This window comes from Panthera tigris, chromosome C1 (assembly GCF_018350195.1).
Source record: "Panthera tigris isolate Pti1 chromosome C1, P.tigris_Pti1_mat1.1, whole genome shotgun sequence".
In the NCBI taxonomy this organism is placed as follows: Eukaryota; Metazoa; Chordata; class Mammalia; order Carnivora; family Felidae; genus Panthera; species Panthera tigris.
Window position 1 is genome coordinate 2,027,159 of NC_056667.1, and position 23,582 is coordinate 2,050,740.

The 23,582-nt window shown below is 64.0% G+C and overlaps 1 protein-coding gene across 1 annotated transcript in view; it reads right to left on the reverse strand.

Moving 5' to 3' along the window:
* MEGF6 (multiple EGF like domains 6) overlaps window positions 1-23,582 on the reverse strand; it is a 90,397-nt gene that overhangs the window by 56,248 nt on the left and 10,567 nt on the right. Inside the window, exon 4 of the mRNA XM_042996733.1 lies at window positions 16,287-16,391. Within this exon, the coding sequence (XP_042852667.1) occupies window positions 16,287-16,391 (105 nt within the window). The remainder of the gene's footprint in view (window positions 1-16,286; window positions 16,392-23,582) is intronic.

The following is a 23,582-nucleotide window of genomic DNA, read 5'->3' on the forward strand; positions in this document are numbered from 1 at the left end:
GGGTTCACAGGAGTTTCTGTAACCCGGGAGTTTCTGTGTGTGACCTGCTAGCCAGTTTCCAGATCGAACTCCACGCCCTGGGTCCAAGGAGACTGTGAGCTCCCTGGGGGCAGAAAACGCCACACACATTTCATGGGGTTGCCATGGTAACTGGCAGGTCCAAAAGCGTTTTGCCGGATGGAATTAAATTCACACCAGGCACCTCCACATTTGACCGTTGAAATATCACGTTACAATCATTTGTAACAACGGCAATTAGAGGCCCAATGGCTGTGAGCAGGGGTGCGGCAGGGGGACCAGGCAGAGACGGGAACCTTCGAGCCGTCCTCGTCCTCGGGAGACAAAGGAAAGGAGGCGTCCGGAGGCCCACCGAGCAAGATGCCAAGAAGGCACTGAAAGAAAGCAAGGAAGCCGCCCTGATCTCAGGAGCGGGCAGGCGCTCTCAGGGCGGGGTCGGGCAAGGCCAGTCCTGACGGCCACCAAGGCTGGGCTCCTGCATCATCTTGTGATGAATTCAGAGATTTTATTCTTCAGAGAAGTTCTAGGTTCCGGGAAAAAATCGAGCAGGAAGCGCAAGGACTTCACGCGCTGCCTTCTCTGCGGACACAGGGTCCCCGTTACCAACTCCCTGCCTTCGCGGCACATTCACCCCCACGTGGGCAGGACTGACGAAGCATCTGTAACTAAGCCCACGGCTCACGCGAGGGCCGCTCTCGGTGTTGGGCATTCCGGGGGTCTGACGAACGTGTGCCGCCGTGTGTGCACCAATGACATTAAGTAGCTTCGCTGCCCTGAACATCCCCCGGCTCCCCACCTGTCCACCTGTCCTCCCCCAGCCCCGGCAACCACCGATCTCTGCGCTGTCTCCCTGGCTGTGCCTTTTCCAGTCAGCCCTCCAGCTGGAATCATACACCGTGGGGCCTTTTTGGACACGCTTCCTTCACTCAGCGATCGGTGTTTAAGGATGCTCAGCTGTTCACGTGGTTTTCCAAGAGAGGACAGCCTGGGCGGCCAGGGAAAGCTCCAGGTTCAAGAGAGTCCTTCCCAGGGCCAGAGAGGCTGGGGGGAAGGGGGTCCCATCAACACCCTCCCGTCTGTGGTTTCCAGGGCAACCAGGGAAACCAAGAGTGGGTCGCCTAGAAATGGTCGGACAGGCCTCACCCGCTCTGGATTTCCAGGGTCACCTGGCAGTCCCCTCTGGAAGAAGGTTGTAGGGACAGGTCAGGAGTGGGGTGCTGCGTTCTCCCTCTTTGGGGCCTCCCCCAGAGGATTCCAGGGGCCAGCTCTCGGTCCCCGTGTCCCTAGGGCCAGGCACAGAAGTGGCCCGGGATCAGGTGAGGCGGCAAGTTCTCAGAAGCATCTGCTGAATACACCCTGTCTCCGCAAAGCAGAGGGGTCGTGGAGGAAGAGGCCCACCCGGCAGGAGACCGCCTTCGGATGGGGAGGTGGGCACAGTCCCACCAGGCAGAGGCCGCCACCGGCTCCAGCCGCGAAGGCGGCAGAACAAGGAAATTCGAGCTCCAAGCGGAGCTCTGGGGGCCTGGCTCCGTCGAGGCACAGGGCTGATCGCACTCGGCTGACAGTCCCAGAGGGGCCCGGAGGTGTGACATGGGGTGCGGGTCCAGGCAGGGTTGGCGACGAGGGGCCCTGAAGGCTCCCCAGCAGGCCCCCCAGCGGGCCCCCCAGCAGGCACAGTTCAGGAAGCAGGTCCACCCGCGGCTGGACCAGAAGGGCTCCATCACCTCCTGCCATCAGCCCAGGACACAGGACTGCCTCTCCCGACTTCAGACAGAGTTTCTCTGTTTACTCTGAAACTTATCGGGTTTGGTCTGTTTATACAAATCAGCCTTCAAATATGTGGGAATGGGGCTTTTTTTTTTTTCCATTTGTTTCCCAGAAAACAAGACAAAATGTAAAAGGCCCAGAAGGGAGCCAAGAACATTCCTCGGTTCCCCCAATGTCCAGGTCTCCACTCTGCCCCCCCCCTCCCCCGCAGCGCCTTCCCGAAACAGCTCAGTGCTTCGGGGGCTCCGGCCACACCCACAGCAGGAGCGACGCTTAGGAAGGGCTGGTGTGGGCCGAGCCATGCACACTCTTCTGTGTGTGTGCACGTGTGCATTGTGTGTGCGTGCCTGTAATGTGCACACGTGTGTGCATGGGTGTCTGCACTGTGCACGTGTGAGTGCACATGTCTCTCTGTGTCCCAAGAACCTGGACTTCCGGACTCACGTCCAGTCCACCCACAGCCAATCTAATCCCCTGCATGGTTGAGACCCGAACGGCACAACCCGGAGGCCCCGGCGGCCCCCCCACAAGGCGTCCACCCTCCGGTCTGGACAACAGGATGTGACACCCTCTCTGCATCTCGCTCAGTTTCTAGGCCAAGATCAGGAAGGACCGGGGGGGGAGGGGGAGCCCTGCACGTCTCCATTCTTTCCCGAAGCAGAGTCTGAGGCCTCGCTGGGAGCCCAGCCCCCGCCCCCCAACGCACCAAGCTGGGCTCTGACACCTTGCTCCACGCCTGGATGCCCCTCACACCTCCCTGGTGTGAGACCCCAGGAGCCCCCCGCGGCCAGGCCCACCCCATCCATCCAGGGCAGCAGCGGCGGCTACAGCAGAGGGGAGGAGGGGGCCCCTTTCAGGACTTACCCCCGGGCGGGCAGGCCGCTCCCCACAAGCTTCCCCAGAGAAGCATCCCGCTGCCCACCGCGGACCTCTGCACCGCCGGCCTCCATCTACGCTCCTTCTTAGCCCACACGAGGGTCACTTCCCTGGGGGCCACCCACTCTGCGGGCCAGCTCAGCCCTCTGCGCAGCCTGGGCCCCTAGACACACACACATGACACCCGCGCCTCCACATGCGGCTGTCCTACCTGCCCACACCCTCAGCAGATACTCGTCTCCCCCGAGCTTCACGACTGTCTCTCTGGAGGTCACCGGAGACCTTGAGGGCGAGTCCCTACAGGCCCAGCGTTGAGCCCCGTGCTTGGTCCCGGCAGGCACCCCAAAGCTATGGGATCCAACAGGCGGACAGACAGATGGACGAAGTTAGTGAGAGGAGCACAGAACCAACCCACAGAGTGGCTGCTCACCCGGGACCAGGTCCTCTGGTGACCGCACGCCCGCACCCCGCCCCCCCCCCCCGCCCCCGGGGACTGCCCCCAGCAGCGCCTGGTACACAGGGAAAGCCAACAAACATTCGTTGGAAGAGGGTTTCCTGGAAGATTAAAGGTGATGATTATCTCACTTGGGATTTGGGTGCAAGTGCTCAGTTTTCCAAAAAGAGCCCTCCTCTGGGTCCCCGGATGCCTGCAGAGGGGATGAGGCTGGGGTTCGGGGCTTAGAATCCAAGAGGTCCTCAAAGGCCCAACCCACAGATAGGAACACACACGGGAGACGATGGTGCTGCCACCTCGGTGTCTGGAGCCTCGGGCCCTGCAGTGTCCACGCCCCACCCCCAGGGCCCGGGGGCACCTCCCGGCCATGCCTGCGGCTCCCGGCACAGAGGCTCCAAGTGCCCACCAGCCTGCACCTGCCCCGGTCTTTGCAGTTGCAGGAAAGGGGCCCCTGTGCCCCCCACCTCTCAGACCAGATCCCGGGAGACGCCTCTTGCCCTCACACTGCACGCGGAGCCCCAGGCTAGCAGCACCCGCCCCTGGCCTGTACCCACCGGCGGCCTCCTCTCCCCTCCCTGCCAGCCCCGCCTCTCTGCCCTGGCCCGATGTCCCTCTGGCCACCGGCCGTCCCAGCATGAGCCACCACGGCTACCCGGGCTTCCGGCCTTGGCGCCTCGGGTGGTCCCCGAAGCACAAGTCTGCCCCTCCACCCCCCCCCCCGACTTACAGCCCTCAGCAGTCCGGCGGAAACAAACCCCTGGGACCTGGCCCCCGCCTGGCTGGGCCCTGTGCTGGCCGTGTCCCCCACCTGGACCAGCCAGGCCTTCACACTCGTGTCTGTGGCATGTACTTAAGCCCTCAGAGCCCCCGCCATCCCCACCAATGCAGCCCCCAGACACTTACATCCCTCCTCCTGGCTCGACCCTCACACCTGCCACTCCTGAAATCAGAAATCATCCCCGTGTCTCCTATTATCTGCCCCCAGGACGCGAGCCCCCTTTCCCTGGGGCTCCCAGGCCGTCCCTCCCCTTTCTTGCCCAGGACCGGTCTGGGTCTCATCTTCTTCCCACAGTGTCCCTCAGGCCTCAGCAGCTGTCAGAGGTGACACCGGATGACACCAGGCGTCACGGGGCTGGGCTGGCTCAGAAGCAGCTGAGGAAATGACCCCAGAGCTCCCAGGCAGCCTGGTGCACCTGCTCTGGCTTCTCGTCGCCACCAGGGGGCGCCGGTGCCCCACCCTGACCACCCAGGCCGGGAAAGGCGGGGGCCCGGAAGGGGTCTGTGGCCCTAACCCTCTCTGTGCCTTCCCGCTGCCCGGGCCACACTCTGGAAAGGATGGCAGGGCTGGGCGGCCCTGGGGGCACCGCTGGCTGGACCAGGGCTGAGGGACCCATTTGCAAGGGTCACCCCCAGCCAGCCTCTGGGCCTTGCCCACCCCACCCGCAGAGCCCAGTGCCCACTGAGGGCAGAGGTCAACATGGACGATGGTTTGGGACACGACGTGGCCTTCTGTGGACATCTGCCTGGCGTGGGGTGAAGCCCGGGGGCACACCGCTGGGTGCACAGGGCCGGCTGCCTGGCCTCAAGTCCCACCAGGCCTGGGCGCCGGGGCCCCCAAGGTAACGTCTTCCTGGAAGGAACCCCACCCCACCCACCACCCCTCAGGGCCCCCACCACCTTCCAGGCTCCCGGAGAGCTGCCCACCCCAGCGCGTCCCGAGGAAAGGAACAGGTTGCCGGAAGGTTTGCAGGTGGGCCTGGCTACAGATCACCCGTATCACTCATTTGTTCATTCATTCATTCATTCATTCACAGAGCCCACAGAGAGCCAGATCACCCATATCATTCATTCATTCATTCATTTGTTCATTTATTCATTCGTTCGTTCGTTCATTCATTCACACAGCCCACAGAGAGCCAGATCACACATATCATTCAGTCATTCGTTTGTTCATTCATTCATTCGTTCATTCATTAATTCATTCACATAGCCCACAGAGCCAGATCACCCATATCATTCATTCGTTCGTTCATTCATTCATTTGTTCATTCGTTCATTCATTCATTCATTCACACAGCCCACAGAGAGCCAGATCACACATATCATTCAGTCATTCGTTTGTTCATTCATTCATTCGTTCATTCATTAATTCATTCACATAGCCCACAGAGCCAGATCACCCATATCATTCATTCGTTCGTTCATTCATTCATTTGTTCATTCGTTCATTCACTCGTCCGTTCATTCATTCATTCATTCATTCATTCACACAGCCCACAGAGAGCCCAGCAGGGCCCCGGCCTGGCGCCTGCCCTCCGGAACACACAGGGAGGCGCCGCAGCCACACATGCCACACACACAGTCCAACCTGTGAAAGGAGGGGCTGGGGCCGGTGTCCGGCTGCCTCCGATCCCTGAGTTCGCGGGTCAAGGCAGCCTCCCAGCACAAGCACCATCCCGAAGCCTCTGAGGGGATCCAAGTCCCCACCCGCCCGGGGAGACACTCCTGCTCTGGGACAGCCAGGCGGGCCCAGGCAGCTGCGCGAGGCTGAGGGCCCGACTGCCCCCTTCCTGGAGCCTGGCCTCGGAAACGGGCAGGTTCAGCTCGTCGACACTCACCGCCGGGAGCGGGGCAGGTGCCTTCTGCAGCCCCACCCGGGCCACCCCCCGTGCCCCAGCCTGGCTGCGGCTGGGAAACAGGAAATGAAACCATGTTCGCTGCAGGATGAGCAGGCGCTCACAAGGCTCCCAAAGACAGTCCCGCCCAGGCTGGGCCCCGATGCCGTCCACATGTGCTCTGGCCACGCCCGCGGGGAGCAGAGTGTCTGTGGCCTCCAAGGGCTAGCGGAGGTAGCCAGCCTGGGCCCCCAAGCCACGGGGGCCACACTGCCCAAGACCCTCCTTGCAGGATCTCCTGAGGCTTCCCAGGGGGACTCGCCAGGCTCTTTGTGACAGCTCTGGGCCCAGCAGGTGCATCCGGGGCCGGCCGGGCCAAGGTGGGGCATCTCCCAATCCCACACACCCAAGGGCCAGAAACCTTGGCACCTTCCCCCTCAGACCAGAACGCGGGGGCTCAGCCAACCCTGTGCTCCCAGGACACAGGAGATGGGAGGGCCCGGGAGGCTGTGGGCAGAGTGGTCAGCACGGCCTGCACCCATCTCATGTCCACGCCTGGCACCACAGCTCAGCCAAGCAACAAACAGGCTGCCCAGCTCAGCCCTGCACCCAGTGACCCCGAGGAAGGACAGACAGGGGGACAGTCACTGCCTCTGAACACCACCCTCCGCGAACCTCAGTGTCCCCACCCACAAAGTGAGGTGGGGGCTGTGTCGACGTCAGAGGACTCACGGAGCAGTGTGAGCACCCAGCAGAGTATCACATCCCGGCTCCCTAGTCCCATAGCCTCTGCAGGGCCGTCCCGAGGGCGGTGACCTCGTGTGCAGCTCAAATTAGGGACAGGCTGTGTGAGTTCCAGACGTGCCCACCAGTGGACGAGTTCTCCCCCTGGGGCCTGGAGGGAGAGGTCCTTGCATGGGTCTGGTGCCCAGTGCCAAGGACTGTGCCAGGACCAGCCACCCCATCCCGGCCACCTCCTCCCCAGGACCACCTCCCACCCTTCTAAGGGGTCCTCATCAACCCGGGAGTGGCCAGAAATGCCCGCCCTGGAAGGCAGCAGCTCCGGGGAGGTGGTGATCTGTCCTGGACGCAGCCAGAGCCAGCCTGAATCCATGTCCCAGCCTGCCCCACCCTCAGTCCGAAAGACAGCCCCGGAGGGGGGCAAATCCAGCCAGAGAGGGCTGGGGGTGAACAGGCCAGCACTGGGCACAGGCACAGAGACCCTAAAGTGGTGGCGGTCCCCAGCAGGTGAGGGAAACCAGGACAGGGAGCCAGAATTCTGGGGCTGGGCCCACCGGCCTGTGCCCACGGCCCTGAAGGAGGCGCTCAGGAGACCTCAGCTCCCAGCCCGGCCACTCTGACTTCCAGGGCGAATCCGGGTCCCCGGTACTGGATCCCGAGTCCCTGGGGAGAACAGAAAGGCCCAGCGGCCTCAGTGCTCACACAAACCGCTGGCCCTTCTCCAGAGGCCGTCTCGCCTAGCTTGCAACAGGCGCCCAAACCTAGCCAGCATCGGGCAGAGCCGTCCGCCCTGCGTGCCCGCCAGGACGCAGCCGCAGCGCAAATGGGGACGTGTGGCCGCGCCCACCTGGCTAGGAGGGTGATGCTTGCAGGACAAGGTGTGAGCTCGCCTTTCCTGACAAACAAGTCGTGTCACAGGTTTGCCAAAACTCGCCCTTCCTTTCCCCTGAGCAGACAAGGCCCTGCCAGGCCTTGGGAAGGGAAGGATGAGCGCAGAGCCAGCCCGTCTGACAGCCAGGGCCATGCCGGGGGGCGTTGGGCTGCCCCAGGGGGCTGGAAGAGTGAAGGCGGGGGCACTCCGCCGGGTGTCACGCCCCTTCTGTCTGTGGGGCCACTGAGTCCGGGACGTAATCCCCAGCTGGGAGCTGGGGCTAAGCGCCCGGGTGTGCAGTGTCCAAGAATCTTCCCAAAGTCCCAGTTAAACCAAGTGGCCACAGGTCCGCCGGGCTTCTCTGCCCCAGGGGCTCACAGGCCCGCACCCACCAACAGGTACTGTAGTTTGCTCAGGGTCGAGAGTCCCCAAGTCAAGGCGGCCGCATCCACTGGGGAGAGCACGGACGGATGCGTGGGGTGCCTGCACTCCGTCCTGCTCCGGACTGGCCTCGAGACTGGCTCTGCAGAAACCCAGCCCACAGCAGGACGGGCAGCAGCACGGGGCTCGGTGGGGATGCGGCCTCCTCCCTCCAGAGACCTCTGAGTGCGGGGCTGGCTGTAGAGGGCCCCACAACGGAAGGCTAATGCACAGGTTCATCTCGCCCTGGCCCCAAATGGCGGGGCGACCTCCCCGGTACCCGGGGCTCCCAGCGGAGATGCTGGCCAGAGAGGCTGACAGGGGCAGGGGCCCCCGTGCGGCCGGTGCTGGCCGGAGGCCGGTCTGGCAGGACGTCGGCACCCTTGGCCACCACCCCCTCCTCCTGTGGTAGCTGCCCTGTTGTCAGCTGGCCTGGCTCTGCGCGATGCTGCCCAGGCCCCACTTCAACCCGGGCACAGAGGGCCGGGCCCTGCTCTGGAATGCCTGGAGCCGCCAAGACCCGCGAGCAGATTCCGGGATGCCGAGGCCAGCTCCCTGCTTGCAGACCCCTCGTTAATTATCCTGCCGAGATGGGGAGGCAGGCACGAGCCCCAGGAATCCTGAAAACGAGCAATCAGCACATTTCCTGGAATTTGCCCCCGGAACAGCGCTGGGCGGCCAGCGCTTGGCAGGTGGGCGGCCAGCGCTGGGGGATGGGGTAGACAGGAGGCTGAGGCGCTCTCCAAGAGCCCTGAAAATAGCCGGGGGTCCGGACTCACCCGGATCTGCTGTGCTCACCGCCCAGGCCCTTCCCCCCACAGTCTCGGGGCACTGCTGGGATTGCGGACAGGGACGTGGCGGCCGAGGGGCCCAACCGCTAAGGAGGCAGCACCAGGCCCAGAAAGGGCTCCTGAGCGCAGGGCTGCACGAGGCAGGAACTCCGTAGGAATTCAGACCCCAAAGCCTCTGCCGAGCCACAGAAGCCCCCACAGGGGCAGATTTCTGGGGCAGCGAGAAGGGGCCCAGCACGGCGGGGAGCTCACTCAGGAGGTGCCCCTTCCTGCATGGGGGGGTCCTCACGGGGGGGTGGAGGGAGGACCCCCATGGCTTCCTATGCAAGTTCCTTTCACAGGTGCCCATCCTCACCTGTGCGGAGACGGTCTCTCCCGTGTCCAGCCTGAGAGCTCCCCAAATGCAAGGACCACCCCCCATCTCACACTAGCATCCCCGGGCCCCTCCAGCTAACTGTCCCGACCTGAAAGCCCATCTTTCCGCCCCTCCTGGAGTGGGCACCTGCCTGGGCCCACCACGGAGGCCTCCCCAGCTCTGCTCCCCTCTACTGGCGGAGTAAGCCCAAGGCAGCGACGGTCTGAAGGACCCAACGGTGCAGGAGGGCAAGGGGCAGCCTCTGTACGGAGCAGGGTCCCTGAGGGCCGGGGGACAGCAGCCTGCCCAGCTCAGCTCGGCCCAGCCTTTCCTCTGTCCAGATAGAAAGCGCCAAGCCATCAACCCTGGCCAGCTGGGTGCCGTACCATCGGGCACTGCTGCTTCCTGGCCAGCGGGCAGCTGCCAGGCTCTACAGTCCAGTGGACCCCCAGGGAAAAGTTTCCAGAGGCCCGGGAGAGGCCCCTTGGCCCCAAACATGCAGGAGGGAGTTCCTGCAGTAGACTCTGTCAATTCCAAGGTGACAACAGTCTGGGGACCCACATGGGGTACCCGTACTGCACAGACCCCCAGACACCACCCAGGGTCCCTCAACCCCAGTCAGTGGGGGACCCCCAGGAGCATCCGGTCCTGCCCTGGTGGGTGCAAGAGGCTGTTTACACTGAGTCACCACAGACCCCAACAACTCAGGAAGTGACAGGGCTCAGTGTCCCCATCTATAAAACGGGACGAGCATCCAGCCCACGCAGGGTACGCCCCAGGACCGCCCTTGTAAGGGAAGAGCACTCCACGGAAAAGTCTGGGCCAACCCTGGGGAGGGAGGGCCAGGGCAGTGTGGCCGAGGCGGGCGAAAGGCAGGTTCACAGGCTCCTTTCAGGAGACCACCCATGAGGATGAGGCAGGGCTTGTAGCCTGGGGCAGCACAGGGAGGGGAGGCGCGGAGGCCGTGTCCTCTTATCTGAGCCTCGACCCTGCCTGGACGGTAGGCCCCACGTGGGCGGGGGCCATCGAGATGCCCACTCAGCAAATGCCCAGCCGGGGCGAGCTCACGGCCCACCCCCAGGAGAGTTGCCCCGTGGCTCTCGGCTATAATTATACCATAAGACCACCCGACTCTGAAGTCAGCCCTGGGAGGGGCCCACAGCCCCACTGGGCACGAGGCCTGCCTGGAGGCCACAGTCATCCCAAAAGACAGAGGCGCCTTTGTGGTTGGCTGGAGCAGGGCGGGCGGAGTGGGGGGGGGGGGGGGGGTGGCCGACCTGGTAGTTAAGTGATTCACTGTATGAACACGAACACCCCTCCCAGAGTCAGCCGCTTTGAAAGACCTGTTCGATTCTGCACGTGGTTGGTCTCCACTGTCCCGGAGCAGACACCGTCTGCAGACACACGGCCCTGCAGGGATGCGGCCCGGCCCGAGTGCGGGATGGACCCGCAGTGACCACCCATGGCCCAGCCGACTGTCAAGGGCAGCGGGACCGAGGCCAGAGGGCAGAGTCGAAGCCACTACCCACCCCTGCATTTGAGCCAGCAGGCCTCCCCTCCCAGGGGCTGCAGGGCTCCCCTCCCCCACACCCCCAGTGCCAGGAAGCAAGAGTCACTGGGCAGACGCCCAGGGCCACCTCCTGCAGGGAACTGGGGCTCTGGAAATTTCGGGAACTGTCTTCGAGGGAGGGGCCTGGTGCAGCTAAAGCAGGTGTGCATGGAGAAGACAAAGCCCACGGCCAGTCCGCCCACCCGGGGTGGGGGGAAGCAGGGCAGAGCGGGCCGCCCGCAGCCGGAGGAGAGCCACGCACGGCAGGCCCCCACGTGTCTGGGTTTTCTCATGACCCAGAAACTGGACCCAGCTCCTCAAAGGCTAGAGCCTGAGGGCAGCCTCCCAGGGAAGCCAAGGTGTGTCCCCGGCTTAGGCGAAAGGTGCCAGGTGCCCACAGGGGACGCCCCCCAACTCCTGGGCTCAGACAGCAACCTCACGCTGACAGCCAGCACGACTCAAATGGCCCTGCCACCCCATACGGCTGGTGCAGGGAACGGCGCAGGGAACCCGCAACTGTGGCCCAGGACCAAGGTCAGAGGCAGGTCAGGACAGGTTAACCCGAGGCCACGCCCACAGGACAGTGGCTGAGCTGCCTCCAAGGGAATTGGGCCAGGGTAGGGCCACTGTGGCTGCCGGCCTCAGGACAGCAACCCCGTGGCAGGTGGCAGGACCACAGAGGTCCTGGAACCTGGCCTCTGCGGGCCGTGCCCTCCAAAACGAGACAACCCTGACCCAGGGCTCCAGCCCCTCCGAGGAGGGCAGCGCTGGCCCCTCGATGAGCTGGTCACAGCGGTTGGCCAGGAGCAGCCCTTGATGGTGTCTGGACCTCGGGCCAGGGGTCGGTCTCCCACCCTCAGACACAGTGGGCAGCACAGAAGGGTGGCCTGGGAGGGCCTGCTTCCTCCCCGTTGATCAGTCATCCCAATTTAGAAACAGAGTCGCCCTTGAGGCCTGCCTCCTGCCCCCACACCCTCGGGGCGGCAGCCTGTTCCCGCCGCTCTGTTTCCCTGCACAGCCGCCTCTGGGGTCTCCCATCCGCTGGCTTCCTGCTCAGAAGGCAGACTGTCAGGGTGCAGAGGCTCCAGGCAGGACCGCTGACGTCTCTCCCTGCTGGGTTGGCGTGAGGGCAGAGCAACAGATCACACTAGGTCCCCAGGGGCACCTGCCAGGTGGCCCCGGGAAGCAGGTCTTCCGCCAGCTCAGAGAGGGAGGCTAAGGGCCCTGGGGGTTCCAGGCTGACCCTCCTGCGGCCCCCGCCCAGGCCCTCCAGGCCAAGCTGGCTCACTGTCTCCTCTCTGCGCCTCTGCTCCAGCCTATCTTCCACCTGGAAAGGCCACCCTGAACCACCTGCACCTCCCCAAACCTTCCCCAGCCCACAGGCCCTCTTCCTCCAGGAAGTGCTCCGGGCTGCGTTCTGTTGGGCCTCGGTGCTGATGCCCTGATCGCTCAGCTGGACCCGAGAGCCAGAGTCCCAGAACTGCCTCAGAGACCTGCCCAACCCACCCATTTTACAGGTGAGGAAACTGAGGCCCAGAAGGGAACAAAAGCCAAAGCTTCTTGGACCCAGAAGGTACCTAGAGATAACCCAAGCCTGAGTTCTCAGTCTGCTTCTTACCCAAGAGGTCAAGTGAGATCAAGTCACAAGAAATGACCAGCGGCTCGGTCACGACGCCCAGTGCAAAAGCAAGCTGTGTCCCTAAATGTATGTGTTTCTTGCCTGTTTTTTCCTTAAGACCCCATGCCCGGGGCCAGGAAGCACTCGCGTCACCGGCAGGTACTGGCTCACTCAGGAGCACGCGCTTGTGAGCCGGGTGTAGGGGTGGGACAAAGCCGTGTTTTCTGCTGGTGAGAACATTCCTGGTGGATCTGCAGGGCCCCCGGAGCCCAACAAGGGACAGCTACTGGCCCTGCTCTGCTGACATGCAGCTCACCCCCAGGGCGGGGAGGCCCCCAGTCCTGGGGGGGTGTCCCTACCAGAGGGCCCACATGTGAGCAGCACCGTCCGGAAGCTCAGGCACGCTGTGCATGCAGTTACCGCAGGAACAAGGGACAGTCCCCACCAGCCGGTCATCTACCCTCAGGCCCTCACGCCCAGCAGACCGGGCCTCTGGGGGGAGAGAGCACCGCCCCCACCACAAGCCTCTTCCACGGAGACGCCCTGTGCCTCACCTGCGCTGGCACCTGGGCCTTGCACGAAACACCATTTGATCCCCACCCAACAGGAGTGACTGGGGTCCAGGATGCTGTGCGCGGTCACACTGGCCCACCTACGGGACACGAAGCTGGCCCTGGCGGCGGAGGGCCTGGGCCGGGTGGGGTGGGGGCTCTGCTGCGGGTGCCCGGGGCCCAGCCCCCCACACCCCGCCCCACGCCCCGGGCTCTGCCCGCACAGGCCCCCTTTGTGTCCCCTGGCTCCTGCAGAAAGCCTTCCGCCTTCCGGAGGGGGGATGGGGGCGGGTGGAGGTGGAACAAAGGGGCTAAGCCACCGGGGGCCCCGAGGCCCCCAGCCCCAGGGAGAGGGGGCAGGCGGGGGAGGGCTCTTCCTAGGGCCCCGCCCCCTCCACGCTCCACCATTCACACAGCTGGGTCCTTTCCTCCCCCCTCTCTTTTGTTCAAACGAAAGAATTTGGGGGAACCAGAAAAAATATGGCTTTTATTTTCAAAACTGGAAGCAATTATAACTGGGGGGTTGGTTAAATATTGCCAACTGTGCTGAGGCTCAGGTCTGCCTCATCCGGACGGAGGAGAGACTGGAAGGTGGTGCTGGTGGACGTTTGGGCAGCAGCACAGACAAGGGCTGTCCCTGCAGGCGGCCCAGCCCTTCCACCTGGCCCTGCACACCCACCGTGCACACCCAGCCTCGCACACCCAGCCCTACGCACCCACCTGTGCGCACCCAGCTTTACACGGCCAGCCCCACACACCTACCTGGGCACACCAAGCCTTGCACGCCCAGCCCCACACACCCACCTGGGCACACCCAGCGCTGCACACCCACCTATGCACACCCAGCCGTACACACCCATCTATGCATACCCAGCTTTACACACCCAGCCCTATACACCCACCTGTGCACACCCAGGCTTGCACGCCCAGCCCTGCACACCTGTGCACACCCAGCACTACACCCCCAGCCCTGCACCACACCCGGCCTGCACACCACCCCTGCACACCAAGCCTTGCACACCCAGCCTGCACGCCCTCACACCCAGCCCTCACCCAGCCCTGCATAGCTGGCTCTGCACACCCAGCCTCTCTTCTAGGAGACGGCGCCTCATGAGGCAGCCCAGCAGCTGCCCTCCAGCTGGACCTGCTGCTTCTTGAAAGCCACATCTGTCCCACCCCTGACCAGCCACTCCCGGAAAGCCGACCTACCCCAGAGGACTCGGGCTGGTCACAGGGTGTACACGGCAGGGTGGGGACTTGGAGATCTGCCCCTCTCTCTCCAAAGCAGGTCTTGACGGGGCCCCACTGAAGCCTGGTGCGGGAAGACGGTGGAAGGTTCCAGGCACCCATTGCCCCAGCTCTGCTGAGACGTGACCAGCTACGTGGCCTCCCTGATCCCGGTTTCCTCTTCCACCAAGTGGATAAACTGAGGGTTCGGTGAGACGGCGCAAGTCTCCAGGCCCAGAGAGGCCCCCTGATGTGAACGCGGGGAGTGGGGGCTGCTCTGGAGGCAAAGCCAAGCCTAGAGCCCAGGCCCGGAAGCTAGAGGACAAGGCATGTGAGCACGGCTCCCCCCTCCCTAAGACCCCGTGTGTGGATCTGAGTCCACCGAGCACGTGTCCTGGCCAGACAGACCCCCTCCCATGGACACAGGGTCACTTGCTGACTCTGAGCTCCCCCACTCGATGCTCCCTCCCCATTCTGCCTCTGCAGGCCTCATGCCCCCCACCCCTGGCCCCGTGAGGCCAAGTGTCAGGGTCTCTGGGTGGGGGAGGCTGATCATTAGAGACAGCACCAGCCCTCGAGACTCGGAGCTGGCCACCTGGACAGAGTCAGGCCAGGAGCGGGGGTGGCTGATGGCTGACAGGAAGCAGGGCATGGGAGGAAGGCCGGCCCTGAGGGGGTCAGGGCAGGTGTCCCCAGCTGCTTCCTGGAGGACGTGACCAAAGACAGGCCACACTCCAGCATCCCCTCACTGCCCTCCCCCCGCGGCAGGGACCACAGAGCATCCGTGCTGCCGACTTGGTAAGTCACATCCCTGACCCAGCAACGGCCCCAAAGCCAGCTCATCCCGGGACCAAGATGTGTCTCTTTCTCCAGCCTGCCTGGGGCGGGGGGTCACAGCCCACAGAGGGGCTCAGGGTCCTAGAGGGCACAGGGCAGGCCCCCCAGCACCCAGAGGGCTTGAGAGACAGCGGGCCTCACTCCCTGGCCCAGGCATCGGTCCTCCCGGCACACAGAGCCCATGAAGCAGCGGGATTGAGGAGCTGGCTGAGCAGAGAACCTTCCAGCTAACAGAGGGTATCAGAAAAGCCACCAACCCGCCAGCTTGTGCAATGGTCAGCACCCTCAGCTACGGGCACCTGTCTCCCCAGGACCCCTACCCTCAGCCCATGCTGGGGACAGCAGGGGGGCCATCACACGTGAACATGCAGGGACCAGAGAGAGGGCTGGGTCTCCTCTATAAACAGAGAGCCTCCTGCTCCCTGCAATTTCCTGATGCCCACCCTCCCCCTGGTTGCCCGCTGGGCATCCGAAGCATTGAAGCATGGTGCAGGACGAACGCCCTGAAAGAAGCCCCCAGCCGCTCACCAGGAGCAAGTTCAAAGCACCGGAAGCCGTCGGGAGTATTTCGCTTCCCCCGGCGGCCGTGGCTCTGCGCCCCGTTGCGACAGGACCCGGAAAGCTACACGTTCAATGAAGGCACCGCGGACCGAGCAGGAAACCCCAGAGAGGGGAGCTCTCGCTGATCTCACAGAGATCTCACAGAGAGATTAGGATGAATGAGTGCGGGGGTTCCTGTGACGCGTTTTCACGCACTTGTACTCACTTTCCTTACAGAAACCCCGTCACCCGCACGTCTGCTCCAAGGCCCAACCCCCCTCCCAGCACCCCGACGGCACGTTGTTAAAAGGAAAACCACAGGCCCCCAAAATGGCACCACGTAGTTTACGACCCAAGACCCAACCTGACTGCAGCTCAAAGCCCCGGGGCGGGGGGGGGAGGGGGGGGATCATCGCCCATAAGCGGTCATCGCGGGAACCCTGGTTGGCACAAGGAAGCAAACCGGTAGATTCCGCTCCCCTTAGGAGGCCCCCCTTGCCTGCAGCCAGGGTTCTTGGCTGACAATTTCCTTTTTCCTGCCCTTTCTCTCTCTCTTTAAAAACCTTTCCTTTCTGTAGCCCCCGGGAGCTCCCCTCCCCCTTGTTATATGGGATTCTGCCCGGTTCATGAATCGATTCCTAAAGCCAATTCGATCTCTGAAATTCACTCCGTTGAGTTTCTGCTATTTAACAGCGTGTAGCGTGGCTGGGTTTTCGTGACACGTCACTTTACAGCCGTGCCCAGTTTTACTGAACCAGTCGCCTCCGATAGGACCCTGGCTGTCCCCCATCTTTGGGGACGCAGGAGCCTCCAGCAAGGCAGGAATGCCGTTTGTTTGCAGACCCTGGGACGGGCCGCTTCCTGGCCGCCCCGTAGCCCGACAGGTCCCTGCCCATCTCTCCAGGGGAGGCCACAACTGGACAGGCTCTAAGAGGAAGGGGTGTGGAGGCATCGGTGGAGGAAGGGGGTCTCAGGGTCCCCCCTCCTCCCAACAACTTCAGATGAGCCGCAGGGAGCAGGGTGAGGGGCTGAGAGAATGCCCGGCCGTCCACTCACCGTACTGACAGCGGGGACCCTGGAACCCTCGGGGACAGCGGCACAGCTGGACTGAGCTGGGCGCGCAGTGACCGCCGTTAAAACAGAAGCCAGCGCTGCACCGGGCTGTGGAGAGAGGAGAGAAGGTGTGTGAGAAGGGGCCACAGCCTAGGGGCAGCCCCAGCCCAGCCACCAGCGACCCTGGGGACGGTCCCTGAAGTCTCCCCATAAGGCCAGGCCTGGAGCTGGATGGGACCCAGATCCTCACCACAGACAGCAAAGCCCAGACTACGTCTTGAAGCCCGAGCCCTTGAACCTTGGCTGGCGGGGGGTGGGGTGGGGGGGGGGTGGTTCCCGGGCCTGCAGTCCCAACCCTGCCACCAGATCAGGGTCCAGTTCTGTTCTGTCTTGGGTCATGCACTGGCCCAACACCACCAGAGCCTGCAACACCCCCCCACACACTTTCTTGAGGAGGTGGGGAAGGAGTCCGGTCCAGCAGGGGAACAGCCCCCCACTGAAAGGAAGGCTGCAGGCTTGGCTGAGGACCCGCCCCTGTCCAAGGGGACAGGCCCCCCCAAGGAACCCCCCCCCCACCCCGGCAGCTGAGGGAAGAGGTCGCACAAGCAAACACTGAAGAACTGCCCCCCCCCCCAGGCAAACAGAGCACAGGAGCCAGAGCCTGGCTTTCAAATGAGCATGTTTGACACCCGCACAAGGAAGAGGGAGGCTCCCTGTGTGGGAAAGGAACAGGTAGATAGGAAGAAGGACCGAGTAAGAGACCTGGAAACAAAACACGTGAAAACTCGACGCGTGGCTGTTACTGAAGGCTGGACGGATGCCTCGCAAAACGACTTAGGGATTTCCAAGGAACAGATGTGTTTTACGCTTCACGTTAGTTCATTTTTTTATTTTTTTTTTAATTTTTTTTTAACGTGTATTTTTATTTTTGAGACAGAGAGAGACAGAGCATGAACGGGGGAGGGGCAGAGAGAGAGGGAGACACAGAATCGGAAACAGGCTCCAGGCTCTGAGCTGTCAGCACAGAGCCCGACGTGGGGCTCGAATCCATGAACCGAGAGATCATGTCCTGAGCCGAAGTTGGACGCTTAACCGACTGAGCCACCCAGGTGCCCCGGTTTATTTATTTTGAGAGAGAGAATACCTAGCAAGCTCCATCCACATTGTTAATGCAGAGCCTGAACCGGGGCTCAAAACCCACAAACAGTGAGATCATGAGCCAAAGTCGAATGCTTAACTGACTGAGCCACCCAGGTGCCCCAACATTAACTCATTTTTTTAAATGAATTTTATGAATTCCTACTACGGTCCGGGGTCGCGACAGAGGCTCAGCTTGGGGACGCCCCCTCAGGCTGTCAGGGGGGCCAGGACTGTGCCCACAGGACCCTCAGGGGCCCTGGAAGGAACCAGTTGCCCCGAGAGAGTGAGAAATGCCAGGGCAGGCAGAGGTGACCCAGACCCACGGGACCCACGGGTCTGCTGCTGCTGGGTGGCTCTGTTCTCTGAGGGCCAAGCAGGCAGAGGGAGGGCCGAGCCGGGGGAGTCCCGCGTGGCTGGAGAAGCCCCCCAGGAACCACCGTGCACACACCGCCCCACAGCCCAGATGCCTTAGCGGGCAAGGCAGGCGGCTTGGGTGTTGTGCACAGGCGTTCAAGCTCTGGTCTGATATTAGCCAGTGGGTCAGAAAGTCCTGTCAAGCTCCACGACTTGCACACATCGAATACAACATTCTTAGCGACGTTCACACGACCAAGGGTCCCCTCCACACCACTGCCTGAGCCTGAAGCCGCACACGCTACCCGCAGCAGCTGCCAGGGCTGAACCGGTCTCCTCGCCCACGATCTGAGGAGAAAAGGGGGAACACCGCTCTGGTGTACAGAGTGCGGGCTGGAGGTTCGAGGACGGTGATGGTTCACCGAGCGTTCCAGCCCCTCCCCGGACCAGGCCTTGGCTCTGGGGGGAAAGAGGGAGGCTCTGCCCATATCCTCAGGCTGGCAGGGCCCTGAGGGGCGTCCAGTCGGCAGGCTGGCAGATCCCGGGAGCGCAGTCCCCAGGGTGAGGGCGGCACGTGTGGACATCTTCCGTGGCATCTTAGCGCCACTTTCTCTCGAGGTGGGAGGCAAGAAACAGGTGCTCTTAGCTGGAACTCCCCATGCGTGCAGCAGGCGCAGTACCTGCCAGGCCACCTGCCCGGTGGAGGGCCACCCCTCCTCCGCGCCGGCCCCGCCCCTCCACATGGCCCTGCCCCCTCCACGCGGGGCCCGCCCCTCCACCGTGGCTGGGTTCCCGCACGCAGGCCCAGGCCTCGCCCCCAGAAGGTCCCCTCCGTCGAGCCCATGGCCCCTCCTCTTCCCTTCCTCTGCTGGACAGTACAGTGGCCTCAGGCGGGACAGGTGTGATCCAGGCTGGCAAGTTTCTCCTGGTCTTGCCGGGCCACCCACCCGCAGGCTCTGAGCACGAGGCCAAGGTCACCAGCCGTGGGTGGCGAACGTCGGCCTTCTCCAGGCCAGCGCTGGGAATGAGCCCCTCCCTGGGCCCCTCTGCCGAAGCGGCCCGGAGACCCTACGTGCATTCTGCAGCTGGAGGAGGCCGGGGCCGGAGCGACCAACTCAGACCCAGGACGCAGTGCCCCGCCTGTGACCCTGCTGACTCTGGCTGCCGGCCTCCTGCGCACATCCCCTGAGGACGCCTCTGGCTTCTGTCCTCTCTCCGCAGCGAGGGCTGAGCCAGGAGCAGGGGAGCCCCATCCCTCCGCCAGCTCCCCCACGGCGTCCCCGGAGGAGGGGCACGCCTGTCCATGGGATGGGTCTGAGGTCACATCCTGAGCAGACCTGCAGGCGACCTCAGCCGCTCCCTGCACCCCGCGCATGCTCAGTGCTGAATCCTCAGCTTCTTCAGGACGGAGCCTGGGAGGCGGCTCTCTGGGCCGCAGCTCCAAGGTTGGAACCTGGGATCAGCCCCCCACCGAGACACGTGGTGGACGTGGGGGCTCAATAAAACCGCCCACGTGGGCTCCCAGTGTGGGCCAGGCTCAAGGAAAGCTCGGGTAGGCCACCCCAAATGCAGCCGATCAATCCGATGACGGCTGGTCCCCAGCTCCCAGCCTTAGCAAGGATAGCAGTGACACCAGCACCCGGCAGCGTCCTGCCTGTGGCCAAAGCCCGCCAGGCCAGCCGGAGGGAGGGTCTGTGAGACGCAGCCAGGTGCCCAGGAAAGGCTCCCAGGACTGCGGGGCACACACAGCACGGTGGAACCCCCGGAGGACACGCCTGTCCCCAACATTTCTCCAGCAACCGGCCCTGGAGGCCAGGGGAGTCAGGGCTGGACCCGGCGCAAAGCACCTCCGTCTGCCATCGAGGGAGGCACTTAGGGGTTCGAACAACCCTGGGTGGGGGAAGAGCGCTGACAAAGGGGGTGACAGCGAGGACGACACTGGCCCTGGGTCGCCCCGCAGGGCAGGTGGATCAGCGCCGTGGCTCAGGGCGGTCCTCAGCTCATCCAGCAAAGCCGCGGGGCGGCCAGGTGTGGGAACCCCAGTGCCCACCTCACAGCAAAGGGGGGCTGCGGGAGAGAGGCGCTTCCCCGGCAGCCCAGGGGACAGGACAGGCCCTGAGTCCCCCCTCCCCCTCCGTCTCTCTGTCCCCGGTCTGTCCCCAAGCCTGCCGGCTGGGGGCTAGAGGCCAGGACCACGGGCCCCCACCCCAACCTCCGCCCATCCCGGACCCTCGCGGCGGGGAGGGAGGCACTCCAGCTCCAAGCTCCGGAGGAAGAACCGAGCCAGTGCCTGCCCTGGGGCCTGGGGACTCCACGGGCGCCGCCGCGGGCACGCGCCCGCCACAGGCCTGTGCTGGAGGCCCGGGGGAGGAGCGCGCGGTCAGTGTGAGTGCCGGGGGCTGCGAGTACGTGCTCACACCGGTGAGCAGCACGGGTGCATGCGCGTGCATGGGAGCACGAGCACGTGTGTGCAGGCGCATTTGTGCGTGTGTGAGCACACAGCACACGTGTGTGCGCCTGTCTCAGGGTGAGCGTGTCAGCACGTGTGAGACCATCCGCGTGAGCACAGGATTGTGTGCACACGCATGTGGGAGTGTGAGCACACTCGCATGCACGGGCGTGTGTGTGAGGCCGCGAGGCAGGCCAGCTGGCCTGGGTGGACAGCATGCCGGCCCAGGGCACGCGTGTGCACAAGGGCGAACGTGTGCCAGGCACGGCACCGTGCGGGGCTGCGTGTGACCGGGTGCGAGAGACCTGGGGGTGGGGGGGGGGGGCTCAGAGCAGGACAGCGTGCCCACCCCTAGCGACCCTGTGGGCGCTTACGTCCACACGGAGGACAGGAGGGCCAGGACGCCAGCTCTCCAAATTCCCACGCTGGGCGCGGGCTGACACGCGTCCAGAACGGAAACGGAAAAGTGAGCGGCAAGGCAGGAAAGCAGGGGGCGGCCGTCCCCAGGCCTCGCGGCTGCCCCCCGGCTGCTCCTTCCCTAACGCCCCCACCAGCGGGGCCCAGAGGAGGCGGCGGCCGTCCCGGGAGGGAGAGCTATAGGGCCAGCCTGCCAGGCAGTCAGCAGCCTGGGCTTCCTTCCCCCGGCCAACCCCACAGCCGGTCCTGGGCTCCTGTGACAACGAACCATGTCAGTCCCTCCCCTACTGAATGAAGCCCTCACAGGCCACAGATTTTTTTCTAGCTGCCCCGGCATCCCCCGGGCAGCAAGAAGGCATGAGTGACCAAGATGGGGCGGGAAGCCCGTGGAGAAAGCTCCGGGTGGTCACTCCACAGTGTCCTCCCCAGGACCCGGTCATCTCTGAGGGTCTGCTCAGAGTCAAGGGCACGGCTGTCCCACGCACTCTGGGCTCACACGGGGGTCCGGAGGGCTCCGAGGTCCTGGGCCCCCAGCCACGGCCACGGCTTCCAGACCCAGTTCCCACTGTCCCCGCACCCAGAGCCCGACCCCTTCTCACCATGCTCCCTGATCCCCCAGGGCCAGCCCCGAGGTGGCTCCTCGACTTTGCCTCTGCCCTCCACAGCAGACCGTGTCCCTGCCCCACTCAGACCCTGCCCTGGCTCCCTGTCCCTGAGGGCCCCGGGACCTCAGAAAGCGACCCCGCTTGGAAACAGAGTGTTTGCGGGTGTGACCAAGGTAGGGCCCGAGCCCACTCGGAGCAGGGCAGGCCCTGCTAGGAGAGAGGAGGTGACACAGGCAGAGAAGAGGCAGGAGGGGGCTGACGCGGCCACAAGTCAGCGGACGAAGGAAGGACCCCCACGCGCACCTAGACTGGACACCTCTGGCCTCCAGGGAGTAAATCTGAGCCGTTCCAAGGCCCGCCCTGCCCCGCCCGGCCTGCGGTCCCTTCCCCGCCTCCGCGTTCTCCAGAGCGCGTCTCACCGGCCCGCACAGCATTGCTTGTGAGCTTCCCCGCATGTCCACCTTCCCCAGGACAGCAGCCCCAGGAGCCTCTGCCTGAGAGCAGCGCCGGGCACCGCGTCGGCCCCGCACAGACGTCTGTCCAGTGGATCAGCTGCGTCGGTGTTTCCCAGGGCCTGCTTTAAGGACCCCGCTTATTGTTTCGACTTTGTTGTGTCTTCCTCCTTTCTTTTCAAAGAAAGAATTGGTTGGGAACACTACGGTCTGTCTCAGGAATCCTCAGGGCACATTAGCATGTTAAATGCTCTGAGAAGTCCTGCAACAAAGGAACCAGAACTGCGAGGACCGCAGAACCCCTTCCGGTGCGGCTCCCAGCACCTGCTCGGGCCCTGCCTCTGCATCCTGTGGCCTCCTCAGATGGCCGGAGGCCAGCCCTATACGGACAGAGTTAGATCGGGGAGCCGCAGAACGTATTCTCGGCACCGCATTCCTAGGTGGGTGCATGTCAGGGTCAGGCCAGACACCCACCTTCACACTCAGGCCCGCCTTTGACGAGGGGGAGCCAGGACCCAGGGCCTCAGGGGGTCTAGGCAGAATCTGCACCTGACTGGGAAAGACGGGGACTTGTGAGAGCCGCTGGGCAGGAATCTGGCACCCCGACGGCAGAGGGGGGTCGGCGCCAGGCTGCCCTGGGGACGCACGCAGAGGGGAGCCATGTGGACCCGGGGAAGCCCCCCGGTCACCAGGCAACGCGCCCCACCCAGCCAGCACTTTTCCTTTTCGGTCACCTCCGGGTCACAAACGCCGCTTAGTGGGTCTCTGAGCAATCATGACGGCCATTAGAAGCTTCCTGCCATTCTCCCAGACGGCGTCAGGCCCCCTCCTCGATGCCACACAAACACACGGGGGGCCCGGACGTCGGCCCGCACACAGCTGCCCTTCCAGGTCACGAGGCTGGCGGAGCAGGGCGGGGGCTGCTCCCTGCCCTGTCCCAGCCTGACCACCTCCCACTCCCCCGGGCCACAGACAGTCTGCACTGGGACCGAGGGAAGGTGCCGGAAGCCATCAGAGGAACGGGACAAGGTCAGAGGATCCTGACCCCCAGGGAAGCGGGCACCCCTCCCAAGTGGGGCCCGGCACCCCGTCAGCGCTCGCACTCGGGAGCCCAGAGACCCTGCCCCAGCCCTGCCACCACAGGCAAGCCCACGGAGAGGCCCAAGGCAGCCCCGCAGACACTCACCTGACCCCCCAGGGCAGGGCCTCCTGGGCGCTGGGGGCTCTGGGCACCTGCTCAGCCCGGGAGAGGTCACAGCAGGAAGCACACTCCCTGTGCTGAGCCCACCTTCCCCAGCCACGGCAGTGCTCCCACATGTGCTCCCGCCTTCCTCTGCCGCCCCCCCCCCCCCCCGCCATCCGCTACACTTCCTCCTGCTCGGGGCCCCAGCAGGCTCCCTGAATGCTCCCACCCCCACACCCCCCGGGCCTCCCCTGCCCATCTGCACCCCAAAGCCACCCCGAAGCCCCAGCTGGCTCTGTGCTCCCCTTGACACCCCATCACATCAGCATCCTCGAGCAACCAGCCTCCCGTCAGGCCTCACCTCCCAAGAGCTCGGTGGGAGCTGAGCGACAGGGGGCAGGGTCCCAGGCTCAGGACCCTCCCCATGTGAACCCCCCAGTCCCTCCCCTTCCCATGCCGGCAGCCCAGACACCGGGGAACAAGTGGGTGTCCGGAGAGGCTGGATCACAGGGCTTTTTCTGGAACATTCAAATAAACAGATAAAACCCAAATACGTAAATAAGTAAATCCTGCACTAAAAATGATCCTTTAAAAACAACTGAGGGGCGCCTGGGTGGCTCAGTCGGCTAAGCATCCGACTTCAGCTCAGGTCATGATCTCACAGTTTGGGAGTTCGAGCCCCGCATCGGGCTCTGTGCT